Genomic DNA, 16,301 nt, shown 5'->3' with positions numbered 1-16,301 from the left:
AACTGCAGAGACTACACAAACCTAAACGATGGATGAAAATTCTTAATCCAAGAATCACAGTGTTCAACCAGAACACTGGAGGCTCAAAAACAAATACTGGTTAAGCGTTTCATAATTGTTAGTCTAATCACTAGCATTTGTAGATTGACCTTCATTTCTCCACCCATTTTCTTTGTAATAAATTAGAATGTTGATGAAAGGCAAATGCAAACATGCGATTTTTTTATCCCTTTGTCTCTTTGAGAAAGTGAAAAAGAAAATACTATTGAAATACTAAAAAGCACAGTCTCCTGCGAATTTCATTGTCAGACTTAACAGTAGCAACTTGGCAGGGTATATTTAAAGACTGAAGTTACTGTTGGCAGCTAGAATGCAGGAATCATTATGAAAAATTTGAGGCCCTAGGAGGTATACACCCCTCTCTCTGCCATTATAGCTCTGAGAGAAAGTCAACATCTCCTTTCATTGGCAGAGACCTTCAAACTGCTGTGCTCATTCTCAGGCTTCCACTGACGCGCCTGCAGTCGTCTGTTGTGCTCACCCCCACTTTCAGTGGATTGGAGCTTTAGGTGGTTGATTATGTTTCTGTCGTTTCAGAGATGAAATAGTTCACTTTAGAAATGCTAATTCAGTTCTGTTCTCAGAGACCAATAGTATGACAGGTTGAAATGACGATCGTTCTAATAAAGTAGTTGTCAAATGCAGGGGCTATGGGACCTGACAGCCACCACTGACACACGTACAGCTTTGATGAGTGACTTCACGCCTCAGAGCCCTTTTTCTCGTTGCAGTTATTTTGAGCATGCTGTGGGAGAAGGCATCCAGTGCTTAGTGTGCTGTGCAGGAAGCCTCGGTAATATTTAGCAACTACTGTTATTTCCACCAAAGAACTTTACCCTGAGGAAAACCAAGAGCCTGATGAAAGATGTGATTCATATACATATATGAATGCTTATTACTGGAAGTATTTCTGCACATTCAAACTAGATATGCTTTTTATAGCTAAAGGAATACTTTAGAGTGTTACATGAACAGATAGCGTGCTAGTAATAATTACCTTAAATCACATTCACTTATTTCTTTGATGTTTTATAAGGTACATTTTCATCCACGAGTTTATTTGATCCCTATAAACTCCCAGTGAGGGAAAGGGTCCCAGATCAGTTAAGTGTCTTACTTGAGGTCATGGCAGTAGTTGTCAGAGAAAAGGACTTGAATTCATTGTGCAAAATTTCTTTATCCTCCTTTTCCTAATGGTTTAACTCAGAGGGTACCTAGCAAGTTAGTTAGTGTTAGTCATGTCTGACTCTTTGCAACCCCATGGATTGCAGCCCACAAGGCTCCTCTATCCATGGAATTTCCCAGGCAAGAATACTGGAGTGGGTTGCCATTTCCTTCTCCAGGGGATCTTCCCGACCCAGAGACTGAACCTGGATCTCCCACACTGCAGGCCAATTCTTCGCCATACAAGGTGATTTATAAATGCTCTAGAGCCATGTTAAAAGACACAAGAATCACTTGGTGCACTTAAAAATGCAGATTCTTCCCCCAGCATCTCACTCATCAGGGAAAGAGCCAGCAGGAACCAGTAATTTACATTTTCACCAAAAGCCGAGTCTGATTCTGATGCTCTGCAGGGACGTACTGTAAGGGGAATGACTCAGAAGTGGTGTCAGAACCCGGAGGGCCTCTGCTCTGGGTCTTGTCACTCTCTATGGGCTTGAGTTTGCAGGCTCCTGACTCAGTGGCTGAATCCCTCCTGTGGCTTTTCTTGCTTTGGTTCTCTTGGGCCAGGCTGTTCCACCTTTCTGGCTAATGTCTAACAGCTCATTCACACTGAAAGGTGGGGGAGAGGATGAAACCAGTGAGATCAGTGCCAGGGCATTCAACCAGGTAAGCTGCTTTTATTCATGGCCACTTTAAACAGTGGTGATAAGAGATAGAATCAGGCTTTCTTAGGAAATGGTTCTAGATTCTCGCGGTGTGGAGGACTTTCATACACCCCAAAGCCATCGAAAGGAGGTAAAAGGGCCCTTACCGGGCATGATCTGATACTCTGAAGCAGTTGCTTTTTGTGGATGCCTGCCCTCCTCTTTATTCTGCTAAAACTCAGAGGGATTGTAAACTGGGCAATTAGTGGATTAGAACATAGGGACAGGATGGGAATTGAGAAGGACCTGGGGAAAAGTGGAGAGGGCTTAAAATTTTTTTAAAAAGATTTACCACATTTCCACTTGTAGCACTATTTTAAAATCAGAGGGTAGTTACAGCCAGAATGGCCATCATCAGAAAATACACAAATAGTAAATGCTGGAGAGGGTGTGGGGAGAGAGGAGTGCTCATACACTGTTGGTGGGAATGTAAATTGGTATAGCCACGATGGAAGTTTCTTAAAAAATTAAAAAAAGCTACTTTATGACCCTGCAAGGAGATCAAACCAGTAATCCTAAAGGAAATCAGTCCTGAATATTCATTGGAAGGACTGATGCTGAAGCTGAAACTCCAGTACTTTGGCCACCTGATGCAAAGAACTGACTCATTAGAGAAGACCCTGGTGCTGGGAAAGATTGAGGGAAGGTGGAGAAGGGGATGACAGAGATGAGCTGGTTGGATGGCATCAGTGACTCGATGGACATGAGTTTGAGCAAGCTCTGGGAGTTGGTGATGGACAGGGAAGCCTGGTGTGCTGCAGTCCATGGGGTCACAAAGAGTCAGACACAGCTGAGCGACTGAACTGAACTGACTGATGACCCTGCAATCCCACTCCTGGGCATATATTCAGAGAAAAACATGATCAAAAAGGATATAGTACCCTAGTGTTCACTGCAGCTCTGTTTACAGTAGCCAAGACATGGAGGCAACCTAAATGTCTGTTGACAGAGGAATGGATAAAGAAGGTGTGGTACATATATACAAACAATGGAATATTACTCAGCCATCTAAAAGGATGAAATAATGCCATTTGCAGCAACATGGGTGGACCTAGAGATTGTTATACTGAGTGAAGTAAGTCAGAGAAGGAGAAATATCATATGACATCCTTTATATGTGGAATCTAAAAAGAAATGATACAAATAAACTTATAAAACAGAAACAGACTCACAGACTATGAGAACTGAGCTTTGTGGTTGCCAGTGGGATGGATGGAGGAAGGGATAGTTAGGGAGTTTGGGCTTGACATGTACGCACTGCTATATTTAAAATGGATAACCGGTGGGAGGGGGGTTCAGGATGGGGAACACATGTAAACCCAGGGCTGATCCATGTCAATGTATGACAAAAACCACTACAATATAGTCAAGTAATTAGCCCCCAATTAAAATAAACAAATTTATTTAAAAAATAAATAAATAAAATGGATAACCAACAAGGTCTGTATAGCTCAGGGAACTCTGCTCAGTGTTGTGTGTCAGCTTGGATGGGAGGGGAGTTTGGGGGTGAATGGATACATGAAGATGTATGGCTAAGTCCCTTCACCGTTCACCTAAAACTATTACAACATTGTTAATCGGCTATACTCCAATACAAAATAAAAAGTTAAAAAAATTAGGGGGTAGTTAGAAACACTCTTTTTCCTTATTCTTTTCCAAAAAAAACCAAAACCAAATGGACAAGTAGAATGCTGCTCTAGAGAAGCACGTTTAGCCAATGGGTCCTGACCAGAGTGGGTTACTCAGTGTGTAGGGGATCAAGGCATATGGGTTTCCTGCTCTAGGAAGCTTGCTTTAGGCAAGAAACTGATGCTTTGAACACCCTGTTCACATTACTGAGAAACTAGACTTGAGCAACTGTCCAGTTTTAAGGCATTTTTGAGAAATTATAGACTTTTCCAAAGAACTCCTTTAGATAAGAAGCAAGTAGCTTGAGGCTTATTTTTGTTTTCTTCAAGACTCAAAAGTATGACCCTATCCCCTTAATGATATACTGGGACAGCAAAGGTCAAACAAAAGGTTGCTTTGACCTGCAGTATTTCTGTCACTTATCTGTTAAAGGCATTAGAAATGGTTGCATATTCTCTGGAGCAGGTAAAACCTGCATCGGAAGTTAAAGGAAGGTTTTAAATTTCCCCCTAAGAGTAATAAGGTTGTCTGACTATTTTAAGTCTTACAAATCTAAATAATCTTGTGATATTTACCAGTTTGTTGTCTTCTAACTAACATATCACAACAAATTAGTAAATATCCCAAGATTATTTTTTAGTTAATGTTTTTAGAAAACATCATGTTTAGACAGATCTGAGATAGCTGTGTAAATAAAATCAGCTTAGATCTTAAATGAGTGACTTTTTTATCCTCAAAAAGAGTTTAGATATAGAAGTTTTAAAATATATAGAAATATTACATAATGGTCTCTTTCCTGGTAATTAACCAGTTTTGAGCATGTTCTTATTTCTCTTGCTGCATGGAATTTATCTGGTTGAATTATGTTAATGATAGTTTTAACTGAAAAAACTCATTTTTTTGGTGAGGAGCCTTCCTTTCCCTAGGCCCCTTCCCAAAAGTCAGCAAAGGGGATCCCATAGATGTAGGAAAAGGTAACTGTGAGATCTAGTAATTCTGCAAATATTTATCAATAAACATTTCCTGTGTTTTAGATACAGTTCTGGGCATTAGATACAATGCTTGAATACAGATTCTTGCTTTCACAGATAGAGATTTTTCTTGGTGGGTAGAGAGAAATATATAACAAGTTAACCAGAAGGCATTAAGTACTAAAAGTCCCTGATAAATATGAAACAGAGGCTATTTTGTACTGGATAGTTTTAGCTGGCTTTAATGAGCAAATGACATTTAAGCTAAGACCTACATGGCAAGAAAGGGCCAACCTTGTGAATATCTAGGGAAATAGTACTAGGCCAGAGAAACAACCGGCATTATCGTACTGGAGTCAGAGCAGACTGGTAAGTTCATGGAGCAGAAGGTGGATAGGGTGGTGGAACATTGAAGATGAGGTTGGAGAGACAGGCAGAGACTTGATTAAGGAGCATTTCAGCCCGTGGGAAAGTACTGGCAAGGGATTATTATAGGACTGTATGCTGAGAGAGGCATGGTTTTGTTCTAATTTGCATTAAAAAAAACAACCTAGTTGTTTCATGGAAAATGGATTATTGGGGTGGGAGGCAAGAAAGAATCAACATGTCCATTAAGGAGGCTATTAAAGACAGTGGTGGAGATGCATAAAAGTAGGTAGATTTGGGTTATGTTTAGATACGACATTGCTGCTGCTGCTGCTAAGTTGCTTCAGTCATGTCCGACTCTGTGCGACCCCGTAGACGGCAGCCCACCAGGCTCTGCCGTCCCTGGGATTCTCCAGGCAAGAACACTGGAGTGGGTTGCCATTTCCTTCTCCAGATATGACATTGATAAACTGACAAATTGGCTATAGTGAGGAGAGGACAAATGAGTATGACTCTTAGAAGTCTGGCTTGAGCAACTGGGTGAATGGTCATCACTTACTGAGATGTAGGAATTCTGGGAGAGTAATAGATTTGAGTGTAGCTGGTGGAGATGATCATGAACAATACAGTTTCAAACACTCTTTAAGTTTAAAATGTCTGTGAGACAGTAAAATGGAGGTGTCAGATTGGCAACTCTGTGATGCTAAATTTCAGTAGAGAATTCAAACCCGGAGGTAACAATTTCAGTCATGGCTGTTGTTAAGGTTTGAAAAAGGTTGTGATTACTGATTACTTAAGGAGAAAGTGTAGAGGGAGATGATAAGGAATGTGAAGACCAAATCTGACATTTGGAATAGAAAAGAGAGGAAGATCCTACAGTAAGGATGCAGTAGGACAGATGGGAAGTCTTGAGAGTGGCATCATGAAAGTGAAAGTGAAGTCGCTCAGTTGTGTCCGACTCTTTGCGACCACATGGACTGTAGCCTACCAGGCTCCTCTGTCCATGGGATTTTCCAGGCAAAAGTACTGGAGTGGGTTGCTATTTCCTTCTCCAGGGGATCTTCCCAACCCAGGGATTGAACCCAGGTCTCCCGCATTGTAAGCAAGACATTTTACCATCTGAGCCACCAGGGAAGTCCATCATAATGCCCTGAAGAAAGAAGTGTTACAGCCAGGGACTGTCAGCTGTGGGTATGCTGCCGTGGGACTGAATTGAGTTCAGTGACCTGAATAGTAAAGGATTCTCTTGGAATTACCTAGTAAACATAGAACTTGGGTTATCAGAAAATGTTGACTTTAATACTATAGATATATAGTACAAAGTATGGTACCTGTGATACAGTGGTTAAATAAATGCATGAAGAATGAATAAATGCAGGTTCGGTGTAAACTTTGAGATCTTTTAAATTACTATTTTTATTTTGAGTTGGGAGAGTTCATTTTGATTTCCAGGCACTTTTCATTTGCTGGACAGATCAGGTATTTATTTGGATGAGATAACAAGGACAATGCCGGATTCCTCTCCACTCTTCCATTCTGGGAGCTTGATTCCTCTCAAAGCACTGGGTGTAGCTGCACCACTTGCCTGCTCGTCCTAGTGAGGTACTAGGCAGAGAATCTCTACTATGCCAGATGGAGGACTTGCCTTGTGGTTCCCCAAAATAAGAATCTTAGCACCTACTCCTCAAAATCTTATAGGAGTGACTCTTTTTACTGGGGGCTCTCAGAACTCCCCCAGATGTCCTTTTCATTGTAGGGGACTGGAGTGCAAAAGTAGGAAGTCAAGAGATACCTGGAGCAACAGGCAAATTTGGCCTTGGAGTATAAAATGAAGCAGGTCAAAGGCTAACAAAGTTTTGCCAAGAGAATGCAATGGTTGTAGAAAACACCCTCTTCCAACAACACCAGAGAAGACTCTACATGTGAACATCACCAGACGGTCAATACCAAAATCAGATTGATTATATTCTTTGCAGCCAAAGATGGAGAAGCTCTATAGAGTCAGCAAAAACAAGACTGAGAGCTGACTGTGGCTTAGATCATGAACTCCTTATTGCCAAATTGAGACTTAAGTTGAAGAAAATAGGGAAAACCACTAGCCCATTCAGGTAAAACCTAAATCAAATCCTTTACTATTATACAGTGGAAGTGACAAATAGATTCAAGGGATTAGATCTGATACAGAGTGCCTGATGAACTATGGATGGAGGTTTGTGACATTGTACAGGAGGTAGTGATCAAGAAAAAGAAATGTAAAAGGCAAAATGGTTGTCTGAGGAGGCCTTACAAATAACTGAGAAAAGAAGAGAAGTGAAAGGCAAAGGAGAAAAGGAAAGATATACTCACCTGAATGCAGAGTTCCAAAGAATAGCAAGGAGAGAAAGAAAGCCTTCCTCAGTGATCTATGCAAAGAAATAGAGGAAAACAATAGAATGGGAAAGACTAGAGATCTCTTCAAGAAAATCAGAGATGCCAGGGGAACATTTCATGCAAAGATGGGCACAATAAAGGACAGAATTGGTATGAATCTAACAGAAGCAGAAAAATTAAGAGGTGGCAAGACTACACATAAAGCTGTACATAGAAGATCTTCATGACTCAGATAACCATGGTGATGTGATCACCTACCTAGAGCCAGACATTCTGCAATGCAAAGTCAAGTGGGCCTTAGGAAGCATCACTACGAACAAAGCTAGTGGAGGTGATGGAATTTCAGTTGAGCTATTTCAAATCCTAAGAGATGATGCTGTGAAAGTGCTGCACTCAATATGCCAGGAAATTTGGAAAACTCAGCAGTGGCCACAGGACTGGAAAAGGTCAGTTTTCATTCCAATCCCAAAGAAAGGCAATGCGAAAGAAGGTTCAAACTATTGCCCAGTTGCACTCATCTCACATGCTAGCAAAACAATGCTCAAAATTCTCTAAGCCAGGCTTTAATAGTATGTGAACTGTGAAATTCCAGATGTTCAAGCTGGATTTAGGAAAGACAGGGAAAGCAGAGATTAAATTGCCAACATCTGTTGGATCATTGAAAAAGCAAGAGAGTTCCAAAAAAACATCTACTTCTGTTTTATTGACTACGCCAAAGCCTTTGACTGTGTGGATCACAACAAACTGTGGAAAATTCTTCAAGAGATGGGAATATCAGACCATCTGACCTGCCTCCTGAATAATTTGTATGCAGGTCAAGAAGCAACAGTTAGAACTGGACATGGGACAAAAGATTGGTTCCAAATAGGGAAAAGAGTACGTCAAGGCTGTATATTGTCACCCTGCTTATTTAACTTACATGAAGAGTACATCATGCGAAATGCCAGGCTGGATGAAGCACAAGCTGGAGTCAAGATTTCCGGGAGAAACATCAATAACCTCAAATATACAGATGACACCACCCTTATGGCAGAAAGGGAAGAAGATCTAAGGAGCCTTTTGATGAAAGTGAAAGAGGAGAGTGAAAAAGTTGGCTTAAAATGCAACATTCAGAAAACTAAGATCATGGCATCCGGTCCCATCACTTCATGGTAAATAGATGGGGAAACAGTGGAAACAGTGACAGACTTTATTTTGGGGGGCTTCAAAATCACTGCAGATGGTGAATGCAGCCATGAAATTAAGACATGCTTGCTCCTTGTAAGAAAAGCCTATGACCAACCTAGACAGCATATTCAAAAGGAGAGATATTAATTTGCCTACAAAGGTCCTTCTAGTCAAAGTTATGGTTTTCCCAGTAGACTTGTGTGGATGTGAGAGTTGGACCATAAAGAAAGTTGAGTGCCAAAGGATTAATGCTTTTGAACTGTGGTGTTGGAGAAGACCCTTGAGGGTCCCTTGAACTGCAAGGAGATCCAACCAGTCCATCCTAAAGGAGATCAGCCCTGAATATTCATTGGAAGGACTGATGCTGAAGCTGAGACTCCAGTACTTTGGCCACCTGATGCAAGGAGCTGACTCATTTGAAAAGACTCTGATGCTTGGAAAGATTGAAGGCAGAAGGAGAAGGGGATGACAGAGGATGAGCTGGTTGGATGGCATCACTGACTCGATGGACATGAGTTTGAGCAAGCTTCAGGAGTTGGTGATGGACCGGGAAACCTGTTGTGCTGCAGTCCATGGGGTTGCAAAGAGTTGGATGTGACTGAGCGACTAAACTAAACCCAGAACTCCTCTGTGCACCCTCTTATCAACTCTTTCATAGTGAAGGAAGAACACTTCACCATGTGTATATGACCAAGTGTCCTTGGTATTCTTGCCTGGAAAATCCCATGAACACAGGAGCCTGGTGGGCTACAGTCCATGGGATCGCAGAGAGTTGGACACGACTGAGCGACTAACACTTTTGGTAGCTGGAGGAAAAGACTATAATCAGATCCCACACCCTGTTTTTAAGACTATGCCTTTGTGGGTAACTGCCATGGCCTGCAACTGAAATAAATGATAGGGGTCTAATGTGGGTTCTTTCTTCCTCCCACTCTGAGAAACTCACCTTATTAAACATTTCCCTATCTGGCTTTGTTTACAGGGTTCATCAATGTCCCTCTCGAGGTCCAACAGTCGTGAGCACCTGGGAAGTGGAAGCGAATCTGACAACTGGAGAGACCGAAATGGGATAGGTCCTGCAAGTCATAGTGAATTTGCAGCTTCTCTTGGCAGCCCCAAGCGTAAACAGAACAAATCAAGTGAGCTTTGACTTTTCGTCATACTTTTAGATGTAATCAGCTTGGAATTTAAGTATAAACTCTGGACTTCATGCCTTTAAGAGTTTGCATTTCTCACATATCACCTCCTCTGAGACGCCTTCCCTGTTTTTCCCAGGGAAGCAGGCCATTGGTTCTCTGCTTTCACTGCATTTTGTATATGCTTTCACTCTAGCATTTGTCTTAGTGAAGTACAGTTATTTGCATAACTGTCTCTTCCTGTAGAACTTGAGATCCACAAGCCAGGGACTATATTGCCCATGCACCAAACATTCTTTAAGGCCGTGCCTTCTTTCTTTTTTTTAAGTTGAAATATAGTTAGCATATAATATTATGTTTCAGGTATACAATGTAGTGATTTTACATTTGTAGGCATTATGAAATGATCACCATGATAAGTCTAGTAACTCCCGTACAGTTATTACAGTATTACCGACCACACTCCTTATGCTGGATGTTATATTCCTGTTGCCTTTTTTATTTTATAACTGGAGGTTTGTACCTCTTAATCCCCTTCATCTGTTTCACCACCCCAACTCCCCTCTGGCAACCACTCATTTGTTCTCTGTAGCTGTGAGTCTGTTTTCACTTTGTTTTGTTTTTTTTAGATTCCACATATAAGTGAGATCATACAGTACTTGTCTTTCTGATTTTGACTTATTTCACTTAGCAGTATACCTTCTGGATCCATCCATGTCGTTGCTCATGGCAGGACTTCATTTTATGACTAATACACTATTGTATATACACCTTTTACCCATTCATCTGTTGATGCACACTTAGGTTGCTTTTTTGTCTTGACTATTGTAAGTAATGCTATAGTGAACATAGGGGTGCATATATCCTTTTGAATGAATGTTTTTGTTTTCTTTGGGTAAAAATCCAGAAGTGAAATTGCTGGCAGTTCTGTTTTTGATTTTTTAAGGAACCTCCATACTGTTTTCCATAGTGTCTGCACCAGTTTACAATCCCACTAACAGGAGGCTATGCCTTATTTCTTAATTTGTTAGTTCTTCCCAAATGTCTAAAAGTGTCGGACACTAGTAGGTGGTCGGTAAATGTTTGTAGAATCAATGTACAAATGAATTATGCACACACAAACATCAAGATGATGAGGAAAAGGCAGGAAATTTAAAGGAATCAAGCAGAATGTGATCAAATTAATTCTGTCTTGGACAACAGAAGAAAGTCTGCCCAGTGACCTGTAGCTACCAAAGCTGAAGAGCAGGATTTTTCATGTTGACAGGATGTAGCTACATAAAAAGTTTAAAGCATAGGCTTTGAACAGATATGATTAAGACTCAGCATGAGTCAAGTGGTTGTGTCTGTAACAGCACCCACATGTCTGTATAAATAGGTAAACAGACAAGAACTGATGGAGTAATCACAAGATATGCCCCTAATGTCTTTTTTCAGGATTTCAAGTGCTGAAACACATATCTTAGACTATTTGAAGAATACTTGGAGAAAGGTGATCTAAATGAGCATAGTAAACAGTAACAGCTAGTTGTTACCATCAATCAAGTGGGCCGTTGTCAGAGCCTCAGATTTGGAAAAACAAGTCATGGTATCAGCCAAGTCTAAATTAGAAAGCAGGGTGTATTCTTTTATTACCATGTGTACTGTCAATAGCAGTCTGAAGTCTTCCTGTTAGTCCTGGGCTATGTCACCCACTACTGACAGGAGGATGGAGCTGAGAGGTAGGCTGGTGACAGAGGTATAGCCAGGGTAGAAATTATCTCTGTTTTATATTCCAACATAAATTAGCTCTGTGCCTCTCCTCTGTCCTTATCCCCTTTCCTTTCACTTAACACTAGATAATTAAAATTGACTGTGCAAGTTAGCTGCATTGAAATTAAGGATTAGGGTTAAGATAGGGGATTCATTAATTTAAAAAGATTGATTAAAGAAGCACTGTTCTTTGGGCTTTGTCAGATGGGGTAACTACTGTAAGTAGTTAAGATAAAACCAAATTTTTTTTTAAAAAGCTGTGTACCATAATAAATATTTATCACTAACAGTATTTTATTTTAAAATATTTTTTAACTTTTACTGATGTATTGCTTAACTCAGCATCTGTAAAGTATTATCATATAAACATGAACAACAAAACATGTCATCAGTATAAGAAAGGATGTAAATGTTTTTGTTGTTGTTCAGTTCCTAGGTTGTGTCCAACTCTTGGCCACCCCATGGACTCCTGCACGCCAGGCTCCTCTGTCCTCCACTATCTCCCAGAGTTTGCTCAGATTCATGTCCATTGAGTCAGTGATGCCTTCTAACCATCTCATCCTCTGCTGCCCCCTTCTCCTTTTGCCTTCAGTCTTTCCCAGCATCAGGGTATTTTCCAGTAAGTTGGTTCTTTGCATCAGGTGGCCAAAGTATTGGAGCTTCAGCTTCAGCATCAGCCCTCTCAATGACTACTCAGGGTTGATTTCCTTTAGGATTGACTGGCTTGATCTCTTTGCTGTCCAAGGGACACTCAAGTCTTCTCTAGCACCACTATTTGAAAGCATTAATTCTTTGGCGTTCAGCATTCTTTATGGTCCATTCGTACATGACTACTGGCAAAACCATAGGTTGGCCTGTATGGACCTTTGTTGGCAAAATGATGTCTCTGCTTTTTATTTTTATTTTATTTTATTTTATTTTTTTATTTTATTTTATTTTATTTTTTTGTCTCTGCTTTTTAATGTGCTGCCTAGTTTTATCATAGCTTTCCTTCCAAAGAGAAATCTTAATTTCATGGCTGCAGTCACTGTCACTGCTTCCATTTTTTCCTCATTTATTTGCCTTGAAGTGATGGGACTGGATGCCATGATCTTAGCTTTTTTAATGTTAAGTTTCAAGCTAGCATTTTCACTCTCCTCTTTCACCCTCATCAAGAGATTCTTTAGTTCCCCTTCACTTTCTGCTGTTGGGGTGGTTTTGTCATCTGCATATCTGAGGTTGTTGATATTTCTCCCGGCAATCTTGATTCCAGGTTGTGAGTCATCCAGCCCAGCATGTTGTACTCTACATAGAAGTTAAATAAGCAGAGTGACAGTAGACAGCTTTGTCATACTGCTTTCTCAGTTTTGAATCAGTGAGTTGTTCCGTTGTTTCTTGACCTGCATACAGGTTTCTCAGGAGACAGGTAAGGTGGTCTGGTACTCCTGTCTCTCTAAGAATTTTCCAGTTTGTTATGATCCACACAGGTCAATGGATTTAATGTAGTCAATGAAGCAGAAGTAGATGTTTTTCTGGAACTCCCTTGCTTTCTCTGTGATCCAATGAATGTTGGCAATTTGATCTCTGGTTCCTGTGCCTTTTCTAAATCCAGCTTGTACCTCTGGAATTTTTTAGTTCACATACTGCTGAAGCCTAGCTTGAAAGATTTTGAGCATTACCTTGCTAGCATGCAAAATGAGCACAACTGTACAGTAGTTTGAGCACTCTTTGACATTGCCCTTATTTGGGATTGGAATGAAAACTGACCTTTTCCAGTCCTGTGGCCACTGCTGAGTTTTTCAATTTGCCAACATAATGAGTGCAGCACGTTCACAGCATCATCTGGTTTAGGATTTTAAATAGCTCAGTTAGAATTCTGTCACCTCTATTAGTTTTGTTTGAGTAATGCTTCCTATGGCCCACTTGATTTCACACTCCAGGATGTCTGGCTCTAGGTGAGTGACCACACCACAGTGGTTATCCCACTTTTTTTGTATAATTATCCCACCTTTTCTATGTAGTTCTTTTGTGCTTTCTTGCCACCTCTTCTTAATTTCTTCTGCTTCTATTAGGTCATCACCGTTTCTGTCCTTTATCATGCCCATCCATGTGTGAAATATTCCCCTGATGTCTCCAATTTTCTTGAAGAGATCTCTAGACTTTCCCACTCTATTTTTTCCTCTACTTCTTTGCATTGTTCATTTAAGAAGGCCTTCTTATCTCTCCTTGCTATTCTCTGGAACTGTGCATTCAGTTAGGTATATCTTTCCCTTTATCCTTTGCCTTTTGCTTCTCTTCTTTCCTCAGCTATTTGTAAAGCCTACTCAGACAACCACTTTACCTTCTTCCTTTTTTTTCCTTTGGGATGATTTTGGTCACTGCCTCCTATACAATGTTATGAACCTCCATCCATAGTTCTTTAGGCACTCAGTCTACCAGATGTAATCCCTTGAATCTATTTGTAACCTCCACTGTATAATCATAAGGGATTTGATTTAGGTCATAACCGAATGCCTTAGTCATTTTCCCTATTTTCTTCAATTGAAGCCTGAATTTTGCAATAAGGAGCTCATGATCTGAGCCATAGTCAGATCCAGGTCTTGTTTATGCTGACTATATAGAGCTTCTCCATATTTGGATGCAAAGAACATAGTCTGTCTGATTTCAGTGTTGACCATCTGGTGAAATCCATGTGTAGAGTTGTCTCTTGGGTTGTTGGAAATTGGTGTTTGCTATGACCGGCGTGTTCTCTTGACAGAACTGTTAGCCCTTGCCCTGCTTCATTTTGTACACCAAGGCCAAACTTGCTATTGTTCCGGGTATCTCTTGACTTCCTACTTTTGCATTCTAGTCCCCTGTGATGAAAAGGACATTTATTTTTGCTGTTACTTCTGGAAGATCTTGTAGGTCTTCATAGAACTGGTCAACTTCAGCTTCTTTGGCATCTATGGTTGGGCATAGGCTTGGATTACTGTTGTGTTGAATAGTTTGCCTTGGAAATGAACTGAGATCATTCTGTCATTTTTGAGATTGCACCCAAGTACTGTGTTTCCAACTCTTTTGTTGACTATGATGGCTACTCCATTTCTTCTAAGGGATTCTCACCCAGAGTAGTAGATATAATGGTCATCTGAATTAAATTCACCCATTCCCATCCATTTTATATGGAATATTATTTCACACTTACAGAAAATTTTTAAATTTCCACTAGCAGATTTCAGGTGCTCAATAGCCACAAGTTGCCAATGACTACTGTACTAATCAAAAAAGTTTTAGGTAATTTTCTTGACACCCTTTTCAAAGTCACCAATATATAGGTTTTCTCTGGGAATCCCTGTTACACCAGTTGTTCCACTGTAATTCTCGTTTTAAAAAATTTTTTATTGGAGTACAGTTGCTTTACATTGTTGTGTTAGTTTCTACTGTAGAGCACAGTGAATCAGTGATACGTACACGTGTATTTCCTCTTTTGGGGAATTGCCTCTAATTTAGGTTACCACGGACCACTGAGTAGAGTTTGCTGAGCAACATAGTGGACTCTCATTAATTATCTATTTTATACACGGTATCAATAGTGTATGTATGTCAATCCCAATCTCCCAGTTCATACCATCACCCTCCACTCCTTCCTCGGTGTCCATACATTTGTGCTCTACATCTGTGTCTCTATTTCTTTTTTGAAAATAAGTTCATCTGTACCATTGTTTTAGATTCCACATATATGCATTAATATATACAATATTTGTTTTTCTGACTTACTCCATATGATAGTCTCTAGGTCCACCAATATCTTTATATATGATCCAATTTTGTTCCTTTACACGGCCGAGTAATATTCCATTCTTTATCCATTCCTCTGTTGATGGACATTTAGTTTGCTTTTTTTTCCTTAAAGTAAATTTATCATTTGGACAGCAAGTTGTATGGTCAGCCAGCCTGCTTCCATTCTGTCAGGTCCAGTGGTCACTCCAGTGCAGTCATCATACTCTGCTTTGTGTCACCTTTGAACCAAGACCTCACTGGTCGTTACTCCTCAATCTTTCTGGTGATTCTGGGGTCTTACCTTCAATTGGTGGAGTGTTCCAGGGCTCAGGGACTCTGCACTTTGGTCCTAGATCCTTTCCCCTACACATTCTTCCCCAAAGAGATAAAACGTGTGTTTAGAAGAAAGAGAGACCTTATGAAGAAATTCCTTCCACTGGAGACCTATCTAGGACTTCTGAACTAGGAGATAAAAACAACCAGAGAAAATGATTAGTGGCCATACAGAACAGCGTTCTTAGATTTGGTGAATGCATTGATCCTAGAGGAGATTAGATGGATCGTATTAGCTCGGTGAGTGTCCTCTGCCCTCATCTCTCTGGGAATCCCTGCCAAAGTGGCATCTTTGGTAGTATTCCCAAAGGGAGGAGAGTTCCCTGTTGATTAGGGTGGTAGGAATGGCTGCACAGCTCTGCTAGATTCTCCAAAACTGCTCTTGAACGGTGTGTGGATATCTGGTCAAGTACTTGGTATGGCTCACTAGTCTGTCACTAGCATGCCATTGGGTCTGAGAACCGCAGACAATATGGAGAAATCTTGACCCACCAGATCAGGAGGAGAATCCAGGCAAAGCTTGACATGGCTGTCTTAGAATTTCCCCTAAGAGATGGTATGTTTCTGTTGTAAGTTAAACCCAGGAACTCCAGCATCATTCTTTTCATTTCACATGTTCCTCTTCATTTTGGAGCACTCTATTTCATGAACTCACTGCCCAGTTATGTTGGAGGGAAATAGGATTTATATGTGGTAATATCACAGAATTTCTTTGACCACAGGAAATCACAAGTGTGGATACAGAGGCCCAGCCTGCATGCAAGAGGAGCCTGTAACTTTCCTTCCCTTTATTGTGTCCTAGGGATCTTCCTTCCAATTCCTCATTTAATTCACATCAAATCAGTTAAAAAGAGTAAATGTTTCTGAATGCTGAGGGAGAATATGATTAATGATTATTAACTACA

The 16,301-nt window shown here is 40.5% G+C and overlaps 1 protein-coding gene across 24 annotated transcripts in view; it reads left to right on the top strand.

The window, feature by feature from the left end:
- Window positions 1-16,301, top strand: part of BICC1 (BicC family RNA binding protein 1) — a 347,076-nt gene that overhangs the window by 319,521 nt on the left and 11,254 nt on the right. For all 24 annotated transcript variants that reach the window (XR_014076552.1, XR_014076553.1, XM_081569083.1 and 21 more), the window contains one exon: window positions 9,417-9,573. Coding sequence is in view for 22 of the 24 variants with exons in the window: in XM_081569083.1 (XP_081425209.1) it covers window positions 9,417-9,573 (157 nt within the window). In the remaining 2 variants the exon portion in view is untranslated. The remainder of the gene's footprint in view (window positions 1-9,416; window positions 9,574-16,301) is intronic.

This window comes from Giraffa tippelskirchi, chromosome 2 (assembly GCF_054371585.1).
Source record: "Giraffa tippelskirchi isolate mGirTip1 chromosome 2, T2T-mGirTip1v1.2.pri, whole genome shotgun sequence".
Taxonomy (NCBI): Eukaryota; Metazoa; Chordata; class Mammalia; order Artiodactyla; family Giraffidae; genus Giraffa; species Giraffa tippelskirchi.
Note: the sequence above shows the minus strand (reverse complement) of the source record. Positions and strands in the feature narration are given on the sequence as shown.